Source organism: Nothoprocta perdicaria, unplaced genomic scaffold (assembly GCF_003342845.1).
Source record: "Nothoprocta perdicaria isolate Ctin4 unplaced genomic scaffold, notPer1 scaffold_45, whole genome shotgun sequence".
NCBI classification, from domain to species: domain Eukaryota; kingdom Metazoa; phylum Chordata; class Aves; order Tinamiformes; family Tinamidae; genus Nothoprocta; species Nothoprocta perdicaria.
This window is the reverse complement of record NW_020455699.1, coordinates 104,029-115,520: the sequence shown is the minus strand read 5'-3', so window position 1 is coordinate 115,520 and position 11,492 is coordinate 104,029. Positions and strand designations below refer to the sequence as shown.

The 11,492-nt window shown below is 35.8% G+C and overlaps 1 protein-coding gene across 1 annotated transcript in view; it reads right to left on the bottom strand.

The window, feature by feature from the left end:
- Nucleotides 1-5,311: 5,311 nt before the first annotated feature.
- The window catches only part of SRFBP1 (serum response factor binding protein 1), a 58,114-nt gene continuing 51,933 nt past the window's right edge, over nt 5,312-11,492 (bottom strand). The window contains exons 5-8 of the mRNA XM_026046609.1: nt 8,068-8,149; nt 6,453-7,185; nt 6,182-6,219; nt 5,312-5,643 (exon numbers count right to left, since the gene is read on the bottom strand). Of these exons, the coding sequence (XP_025902394.1) occupies nt 5,456-5,643; nt 6,182-6,219; nt 6,453-7,185; nt 8,068-8,149 (1,041 nt within the window). The 3' untranslated portion in view covers nt 5,312-5,455. The remainder of the gene's footprint in view (nt 5,644-6,181; nt 6,220-6,452; nt 7,186-8,067; nt 8,150-11,492) is intronic.

Genomic DNA, 11,492 nt, shown 5'->3' with positions numbered 1-11,492 from the left:
TATTATGGGAGATGGTGTCGAAAGCTTTGCTGAAGTCAAGGTAGACAACACCCATGGCTCTCCCACCATCCATCCAGCCAGTCATCCCATCGTAGAAGGCTATTAAGCTGGTCAAACACGACTTCCCCTTGGTGAATCAATGATGACCATTCCTGATCACCTTCTTTTCCTTCATATGTCTTGAGATGCTCTCTAGGATGAGCTGTTCCATCACCTCTCCAGGGATGGAAATTATTTAATACAGACTACAGCACTCTTACCTTCAGATAAATAGCATGACAGAAAAAAAACAATGTATTTCCTGGGATTATTTCAGATGAAAGCAGTACTGTGATGCTTCTATCTTTTTAACAAAATAAAAGTGCTAGACCTAGAGCTCAAAGCTCACTCTGAAGGGAAACCCGCATAACTATTAACATTTCAGAAAAAAAAAAAAAAAAAAATCCATGTATACATATGCAGAAACTATGTTCTAATTTACTGAAGAGCAGGTAATCTCTATTCCAGATTTTCTCTACCTGGGTCCCATTCTGGACCTTGTGTTCACGTTAATACCACTTGCCTTATATCACAAAATCGGGTAGCATCATTCTGCAATTAGAAAGTAGGCCAACATCTCCACTTAAGAATGTATGCAACTAAATTAATTATCAGTTAATTCTCCTTATTTAATCCACCCATAAGTCAGCCTAATGGAAGAAGTATTTTTTGCTGTTCAGATATCTTTAATCTCAGGATAACAATAACATTTTAAAGAAATTTACAACATTTAAAATAACAGAGGCTCTTTCAAGAGATTCTGAAAAAAAACTAATATTGTTTTCTCAAAAAGGTTAAGATTTTCACTTTTCATAGATAAACTATATCTGAAAGCAGTCTAAAATTATCTTACAATATGTACTCAGACTGAGAACATTTTRGCCATGTTACGGTACTGATCTGGGAAGTATGGCAGAATTTGTATGGCAGAGGAAGTTTTAATCTAATAATCCCAGAAGGAAATAATTTACCATATCACTATAAAAATAATCTGATAGTACTTTGAGAGATCTGTATCTAAACAATGTTACAGACAGAAGTTATGTTAAAGTATAAAGTATATATTCTGACAATGTCATGTTATTATTAGAGAAAATATCTGAACTTTACCAGGAAACTCCAGATAAATTCACCAGGTTTATCAGTTCAAAAATTATTCASTTGAACTTATAAAGTATTATCAAGTCTCAACCACTACTACTCACTTGTATAGTGCTTAGCATATTAAGGCTGTGATCCAGGTGAGTCACTAAATATCAGCTTACAAGCAGTAATAACTGATAAAGATATAAAGCAATCCCAGTAACCTAATCTCTCTCTCTCATTCATATCCAAAATATTTTATCAGTCTTTTTTAGTAGAAGTGTTTTTAAAGAAGAAAGGGGAAAAGGAGGGAGATATTTTGTTTAAGTCAGGCTTCCTCCAGGAAGAATCCTATGCCAGAAACTTGCTCAAGTGCCAATAAAAACTAAAGGTCCTAAAAAGACCAAGCACAGGAAAAAAAAAAAAAAAAACCCCAAAAACTCCTTAATTTTTACTGATATAGTTGTAAATAGTCTTCTTTAAAAAAACAAAAACAAAAAACTATGTGCAGTCTTCTTGGTCTTTAGTATGAGTCAGTTCTTAAAATATGGAACTCATCTACCCAGAGAAAGATTAGCTGTCCATGAAGAAATGTTTTATAACCGATGACAGCTAACAAAAGAAATGTTTCKGGCCTTTTATTAGAACCAGAAAAGTTGCATATCAAACATTTGTTTGGACTCTCATTCGGCTAGGATTTATTTATTTATTTAAATGTTGGGAACTAGCACTGGGTTCTGGAAAACTTAGAAGTATTTTGTATATATCTAGTAAATGAGTAGCTTTTTCTACAAAATTCGATCCTTTCCTAAGGAAAATCTAATAAATATATTTTCCTGTTTAATTTTCATGTTTCTGTTCCTCAAGTCTTCTTTTAGACATGACTTAGAATTTAACGTTGTTCCCTCTAATACGGCAAAAAAAGAACACTTTGAAAAATGAAAGGTTATTTGCAATTTAGATTCTTCTGAGTAGCAATACAATTCAGGAAGTCATCATTACGTTTTATCTGTATACTGATATTTACTCTGGATACAGAGAACCAAAAGCATGAGTAAGGATCACGTTTAGATAATAGTAAATAAAATTAGCAACTGGAAAATTCAGTCTTCAGGATCTTAACAGAAGGATGGATGGACAAATAAAAACATGACAGAGAGTAGATCAAGGCTGTCCCAACTTGTCTCCTCAACCAGTTCTTGTTCATCCATAAMAGGCCCAATAGAGTATCTCACCTCTCCAACTCCTCAACCACCTCCAAAAACCTCTTGGATTGCTTTCATCCTGTTTTGCTGCCCCAATTCAAACAAAATAGTTTGAGATAGCATCTCCAGTCAAAACCTAATCATTCAGAGTAAGCGTTTGTGGAAATAGTCAAAGGGAAAAACAAACTGCAAAGCTGTGCTCTGTTCCTGAAAGGAGAGTCACATAAAACAATCGTCTCAAAACAAGCTGACAGTTAAATTCTTGCAGGCACCTTGGAAAAATTTCAGGATGCTGTACTGTGGAAATGGGCACTGAAAAATCCTGCTTTACCAATATCTCAGATTTGAAAAAAGGCAAAAGACACCTCGCATGACTAAACGGTAAGATTAGGGAGATTAAGAGGACCATCTGTGACAGAGCTGAAGATATATCAGCAGGAAAATAAGAACAAAGTATAGCRAAGTAAAAATACTGTATGCCAGGGCAGGAGGAGTCTGCTTCCTACCACAAACATTAATAAATCTTCCTCAAAACACATCAGCAAGGATGCTGGCTGGTGTCTGTAGGACTGTGGTTCCAAAGGTAAACTCAGAGCAGAAAGCCATGGGAGGAAAACTTGTAATTTGCTCAGCAGTAGTTGTGGGRAAAAAAAAAAAAAAAGTGTGTTCCCACAGTGGAAATGGAAAACATAAATAATGGAAATAAGCAAGTGACCGAGGTCAGAAGATACTCGCTCAAGTCTACAGGTAGTCAAGGTTGAAACAGCAGGAGCTGGGCCACAGTCTTGTCTTAAAATCACTGACACCCAATGGTGGAAAAGCAGCACATTTTTTGAAATTTCTAATGTTCAATAATCCTGAACAGGTGATTCAGGCAGCTATGCCCTTGTAGGTCGTATGTGTCTGAGGCAAACTAGCAGAGAGAAGACCATCCAAACAAAAGATCAGGGAACAGTCATCTTGGTTTTTACAACAGGAAATCATGCCTTAACAGCCTACTGGAATTCCTGGAAGAGTTTCTTAAACATGGAAAACTAGATGACAGTGTTCAGATGGATTTGCAAAAGTCTTCTGACAAGCTCCTTTAGCACAGGCTTTCAAGGAATGACAGCCACAAAATAAATGAGAAGGCTTACGCACGGATAAATAATTGGCTATGAAGAAGAAACTGAAAGATGGGAATAATTGCTCAACTTTCAAAGTGAAAGGAGGTCACCAGTAAATCCCATCCTATTCARTGTATTTCTAAATGATCTAAAACAGGAGCAACAAACTTTCCATCAAGTTTTGCAAATCATACAAGCTTCTTCAAGTTAGTGTCTGAGATGAAGTGGTCAGGTACTACAGCAGTAATTAAATGTTATGTAGATAACATTTAAAGTGCTACAGTAATATCAATTCTATCGTCACATATAATAGGTTACAAATGCACCAGCAGTTCAGAACAAAGCAAGCAGGTTACAATGACTTAAGAATACCACTCCATAGCTCACACAAAATAAAATAAAGCAATTTCAGTATTATTAGGAATTATCAAGACAGGAATACACATGTTAAAAGATAATACTATGACAATATAAAAGCTGTAAAACATATCTGCCTCTTGGACAGTGGGTGCAACTGTCTCTGCTGGCTTCCCATCTCAAAAAGGACACATGAGAATTGTTTTTTTTTCAGGCAAGATAAGAAAAAACTACCTTCTGTCTGAAACCGTTTCTACAACAGGAACAAATAAAAAAGGCTCTTCAGCCCAGGCTCTTCAGCCACTAAAAGACCTGCCATAACGATGCAAACAGACATGCATAAAACCCAAGCAGCACACAGGGTGAGTACCAATCTGTTACTCATTGTTTTCTTTGAATACAGAAGTCAGGGGCATTTATTAAACCTAAGTCTCCACAACATGTTATATGAGTAGCACAGGACATTATCTTACATAGAGTAATCATTTATCACGCTTCTGGATTAATTTGGTGTATTGTGAAAGACCATTATAGTTATATAAACCACACAGTWGAAGATCAATTAACAGCTCACAATTTTCATTTTTAATAACCACTAGCAAAAGTCTCTTTAGAAAAATCACAGTGAAGATTCTCGTATCTCAAACTTACTCCAAAACTAAGAAATGCCACTAAATTCAGTCAAACATTCTTGACTGTGCAAATCTTAATTTTCAGCATTCTTTAAGAAATAATCAAATCATTTTGGCTACCAAAACTGGTTGTAACACTACCTTTTCATGTGTGTTGCATCTTCTTAAGTATCAACATGAGGAATGAGAAAGATGACTTTAATTTATAAGTGAAAGACATACATATCAGAGCACGCAGATATTTTCCTGGAATACTTAAGCCATTTTCAGTTCTTCAAACTGCCAGCATAATCAAAGAAAGACAGAGATCACAATTTATGAAGGCAAATATTTTATTGATATGTAGAATTTTTAATAACATGAGTATCACTGATCTACTTCTTTAGCTATTTAATAAAAGTATGAATTTAAGTATGTTCAAGTTTTAAGAGATCTCTTACCTTTTCTTATCTGAAATGCAAATGATGATATATTCTTAGGATTATTTCTTCTGATGATATTTTACCTTCTCCCCTCTCCCCTTACCCAAGGTCTCAGATAGTCTTATGTGTATTTTTAYTCAAACAAAACGCCAAAGAATCCATACTACCCTTGGAGAGCATAAATGATCTTCCTCATAACATTCAATCACATTAGGGTGTATTTTGTTAATGGCAAGAACCATCTAATACAGCTTACAAATGAACACCACATGACCTCCTGTTAAGTCAAGATACCACACTGCATTATTTACCTAATCTTCATTAGAAACAGATTATTAATTCTAGCAACAGAATTTTTAAAGTATTGTTTTCAAAGAATAATGACAGTTGAATGAAAATAATTTAAAGACACCTAAATATGTCTTTAAAAAGATATGTATTCATAAAACTTGCAAAAATATCTCAGKGAAGACTTCTAGTCTGTCTTCAAATCTTATTACAGAGAGGGGAAAGAAAAGAAGTGTTCTAACATCAGTTGTTGCTCCATAAGAAAATACCAACAGATGCAAATCTACAAGAATCTTTTTTAAAAATCTGRATCTACATAAAGTCTAGTCATCAAATTTAATCTTCTTCCCTTGGAATGCTGTAATTTGAGACATTTGTTCTCGACGTTTCTTGCTGGCTTCCCATGAGGGATGAAGAGGCTGATCCAAACATGCTTTTTTATTTTTGCATTTAATACCTGCAACTTTATCAAATTGATGCTTCTTGATCTGTGGTTCCTTTTTAGGAAAAGCTGTACACGAAATACAACATAGAACAATATATCATGAACGTTTATAACAAATGGRTAAAATTATCTTATGAATGTAGAATTTACAAGAACTTTCTATTGAGACACARGGAACATTCACCTGAGTGTATAAAGAAAATTATGACAGGTTTTCTCATCTTGCAGCCAAGTAAATTGTCACTTGGAAGACCATAGTTGCTGAAGTCTTACAATTACATGAAAAAAACAAATAATTTAATATTCATTAATCTTTACTTTTTTCTGTGCATTAAAATAATGCAACTCAATATGAATGATWTAATAAGTTGAAAAATGGAACTATGTAGTGTAAGTTGAGTAAAATAATGAAAGAGTTAAGASTTAATTAAAGGCTAAACTATATGTTAGTGATTAGTATTACAATCTGATAGTCTTGTTTGTGCACAGGTAGGTAGCACTAAACTGCTCAATATAAAGGCAGAGAGAGAAGCACTGTCCCTTGTGATTCCTACTTCAAATACCTCAAGATATTTTCAAGCTTATCATATGATATAATACATACCTGTTCTCCTGTTTTTGAGAGGTTGGTCCTTCGTATTTCTAAAAATAAAAAATTATTTATGATTTCTCATGAAATTAGTAAGAAGAAGCACTTGCGAATAAAGGGTCATCATCAAAATAATGTGCATGGCTCTTCAAGCATTATAATATGGAAAATTTTGGCTGAAGTTCTGCTTRTTGATTGTCTGCTTGCTGATAGTTACTAAAAAAACAGTAAAAATGTCAATTTCTATTACTGGGGGGCACAAAAGAGCACAGAAGAATAGGTTTACCTTATATTTTGGGGTTTCTGATTAGAGGTAGAGAGTGAGCTGCAGAACACTGATTCTAGCTTTGTTGTTTTTGCTTGCAGCTTTCCTTCTTCTCCAATCAAATCTTGCACTGTCCTAGGCATTGTGTTCTTTTCTTTCTTCAGTACTGTTTTTTGTGGTCTGTTTTTTCCCTTTACTGAAGACAAGCCACTAGCTGCTGCTATCTTTTTCTTCCTTTTTACCTTGCCAATGAAGAAATCATCATTGCTATCACTGTCAGAGTCCGATGACTGGTTATAAAATCTTTCCTCCGTACTATCATCAAAGTATTCTTTTTCATGTTGTTCCCCATCACTAACATCACTAACTGATTCTTTTGTTGCAGTGAATTTGCTTATGCTTTTAGGTTGTTTTCTTTTCGAGTAGTCAAATTTATTTCCTACTTTACTCCGGGCAACTGCTTGCCCTTCTGCTGCCTGTAATGAAACTTCTTTTGGAGTGCATGCTTTCTCACTTTCCCCAATTTTCTGCTCGTATTCACTCTCACAAAGTTCCTTCTCTGTGGCAGTTCCTAATTTCATACTTATTTTTACTTTGTCTTCATATTCTTGCTGTTTTTGAAATGCTTTAAGAACTTGGTCATCCACATTGCTATTGAGATCTGCTGACTTAGAGTGTTCTTCTGATTTATCCTTTACTGAAAGCTGAGTTTTGGCTTGTGCTTTTCTTGCATCCTTAAATGCTTTTACAGCAGCTGTAAAAATGGCAGAAAAAAAAAGGTTTTGCACTTACACATAACAGTATATGAGTTATCTTAGCAAAACATTTTTTCAAGTTAAATCTACGGCACCGAGTAAGTATATTTTGAATGTCTATTACTCAGTTACTGAACAAATGGGGCAAAGAATGCCTTAGAATATAATGACAAAGAAAGTGGGGAAAACAGCTTGAAATTATTACCAAGTCAATACACATTTTTTGAACTTGGGTTTAAACTATGAGTTCATCTTTCAACAAGTAATCTGCAGTTTATAACCATGCTTATTTAGGACAATACCTTTTGTGTGAAATCTGTAAAGAAACACTAAATTCTTCAGATATAATAGAACGAGTATTTGAAGTAGTTTCTTAAAATGAAGCAACTTTATGGCACTCTCCTTAGAACTTCACTCTTTTTAACATTTTTTATTAGAATATGAGTTTACAGAGAAAAGCACTTATCTTAAAGAACCAGAAACAATTCCTCAAGGATTTTGGTAACAGATTCCAATGAAGCTTACAGAATTATTTGTGAAATAAATTTGAGAACTCAGCTCTACCTATTTATTACTCTCATTGCCAGCTCAGTGGGTCTTATATTCGAGATACTCCACTACATCCATTGGCTTTTTAGATTTTCCGCTGATCCTTGTTTGTCTTAGAGTCCATATCTTAAAATGTTATGGCATACTGCTGAATAAAATCTAGTTTCAACCAATTCACATAAGCACAAACTTATGCTGTTTTAGCTGTAGCAAGGTAAGATAGCAGAAAGAGCTGATCTACTTACTCTGATTTCATGACAGAAATACGTAAGAGCAAAATAACATCACTGAAAGCAATGCAGTCACAAACAAGTTAGTATACTTTTTCATACCTTTAAGCTCAGCAATTTTTGACTTCAAGACGGGGTGCGTTGCAAGTCTTGCAATGGCTCGCTCAGTTGCAGTAGATTTTGGCTTTACAAGAAAGATTAAAAGGGATTAGTTCAGAACAGGTCCATAGGGGTTCCAATGTAGGTCCATAAGGGTTAGGCTATACACTAAAGCAAATCTTGACCAGTAACTGAGAGACAAAGCTTGTGAAACTATCATATAACAATATTCCACTCTACAAAAACACTGTATTGATAGAAGACATTCTATACGAAGGAATAAATCGGTTTTTGAGTAACAAAATGCCTTTAAAGTTGGCAATACGATATAGCATATTCTAAAGTACTGTGTGAGTCTTCAAATGTGATGCGGAAGAAAATGGAAACTCTGTAGACTGATTCAAAGATTAAAAGTTATATTAAGGAATTAATTTGGAAAAAAAAAAAGAGAGGGAGAGAGAGTGAGAATCCCTTCCATTTCTCTCTTCCTCTCTTATCTGTTATAGGTCACCAGTTCTTATGCATTATAGGTCACATAAAAAAAGAGCTGTTTCAGTTTCAGGTTCATGTCATCATTACGCTTCAAGAGAAATATAATAGATCTAATATTCAAAGATATTTCTGTCTTCTTTTGAGCAGGGAAAGAAGGGAGTGTACAACCTTGTAAAACACAAATTCAGCAGGAAAGTTTCTTAAAGCCTACATTAGAATTCTTTGAGACAGAGAAGAGAAAGTCACACTTTCCCCTGCTACTCCAAGAACGGTACAAGTATGACAACACCTGCTCAAAGTATATATCTGTTTGACACTTGATGGGGGTAAGACCACCTGATGAAGAATCTCATCAAGGTTTACGGACCTTCTTGTACATTTTTTCATTTCATATAGACAAAAAATCACTGGGTTGAGAGAGATGGACACGATGTCAAGCACTGAGAGTAGACACTGTTCCAGTGCTTGGATCTAAAGAACCCTGAAATTTGGACACATTCTGGCTGAATTTCCTGACAAAGAAGTTACTATACTTTTTAAATGTAGAATTGGGGGTTCACTGTAAATCTTGCTTCTCAACCAGTACAAAGCACGTTTATCACATATATGTATTTTACCTTAGTTCTGGAGCTTATGAAACACATTCTGAAATTGTTTTGTTTCTACTGAGGTTCTGTTATTACAGGATTCTTCCTTCAGATCAAGAAAATTAAAATAACAACAACAAAAAAAATTGTTTTTTTTTTTGTATCCTGTCTACAGAACTCTGAACATCGGCCAGACGAGATGGGTGAAAGAGATGGGTCCATTTCCAAGGGGCCAGACTGGCTTGCTCTCAGGCAAGCCTAACTTTGTAGGATTGGAGTYTGAACTTTGATTCCCACGAGACAGCGCTGCATGCTGCAACCAGATTCCTGGCTCTTATTTCTGAAGATCAAACAGTATTTTCTTTGGAGATTTTTCTATAACTGGAAAATATATTTCTGAACTTAATTAATATACTTTTCCCCTCAGCTACTTCCTGTGGGTTTTGAAAGAATATACCATAAAGTTCAGAAAGCAGCAGCAGCAGCTTCTGTTCAACATCTGGTGTCCTTTAATTCAACTATTTATAGAATGGGCTTAAGCATATACATGCCTATTCATACGGAATAAACATATTTTTTTCCTTACAACAAAATACTTTACAAACACAGCTCACATTGATACTCAGCAGCCAACAAACATACAATGTGACACGCACATTCTTAAAAACTTCCCATTTTTCTGTTCTTTGGCACATCCAATGTTAAATTCATTTTTCCTTAATATTTTCCAGTAGATATAATACTGCTAGAAAATAAAATACAGTAGAAAAATGTCAACTTCATCGGCTTAAATTACAGCAAGAAGGACATCTTCTGATGTTTATTTATGCAGACATTGGAACTGTAAAAATTTATTATCACAAGTCCATTATTTTGCACTATTTTTTTTTTATGGAAGAAAGAACTAATACTTTCCATAGAAACACTTCTTCATGCAATGTCCAGAGAGAAGCTGCAAAATGAACAACTAAGCATTGTATATTCATATTTTCCAGTAAAATATTTTAAGCCACCTACACGGGAACCTTAAAGTCAAAGTTTCYGGACATATTTTAGGTGGCTAAGTGGTACATTATTTCAGCAGATAGTAATAAAGTGCCTATGTGTCATCAGCATGTGCCATGCTTCATCAAAACTCCATGCAGACATTAAGCAGAGTTGACTAAATCCATTTGGGTAATTTCAAATCTCTCAAAAATTAAAAAAAAAAAATGTATCAACTATTATTTCGTACCCTGAATGATTTTTGTACAAGAAGCAATTGCCTGGCCTGGTCTCACCTGATACAATTACAGACAACTACTAGAATTTCCACTAGACCAAGGGAGACCGCAGACAAAGAGGTAATGCTGCGTGGTCCAGCATCTGTCACTTTCTCTCTTCTAGTTAAAATAATGATACTCAAAGGCAGTCAGCTAAAAACCCACGAATAAGTACACAGTACACAACAAGAGATATCATACAGGAAAGTCCTGGAGCATGTCACATGCAAGTTTCTAAATTAACTATAAAGGCCGTCTAACAGGGAGCATAACAGCAATCCCAAATTCCTAGCCAAARTATGATGTCATTGCAGTACCCTTTGTACTGGCTTAGAGGAAGACTATTTCTCTGCTAACCATACAGAAAACCTATTAATCCATATGCTCTCCCAGAGCTGTAACTAGTTACAGCTGTCCTCCATAATAGCAGAAAAATAGTGGTTAATGTAAAGTGAAGGTGCTAAATAACAGCTGCCATCCAAGTGTATCCTGTGATCCCATACTGTTAGCTCCATTCTGCTGTGTAGAATAAGACCCTTGAGAAGCAGTTATTTTCTGACTGTGAAAAGCTGTGAGAACTACCCCTTATGTCTGTAGGATACATGGTATGCATCTTTGGCTATTAGCCCAAATTAGACTTTGGTGTCAAATGAGCACTTGGTTATTAGTACCAGAGGTAGSAGCAGATTGTCTCCCAGTGCCTGGCAGGGAGATGCACTTTATTGACTAGGTCCCCCTCAATAGTGGGAAAAGAAATCAAGGGAACATGTAGAATGTAGGCACCAGGACGGATTAGGGGTCGACCTGCTGGAGAGCAGCTCCACGGAGAGGGACCTGGKAGTCCTGGTTGACACCAAGTTAGCCATGAGGCAGCAGTGCCCTCATGGCCAAGAAGGCCMATGGGMTCCTGGCTGCATCAGGAGGATGTTGGCAGCAGGTGGAGGGAGGGGATCCTGCCCCTCTGCTCRGCTCTGGGGAGGCCAAACCTGGAGCCCTGGGGACAGTTCTGGGCTCCCCTGGACATGAGGGACGTGGGGCTTCTAGAGACGGTCCAGCGAGGMGCAACAAAGATGATTAAGGTACTGCA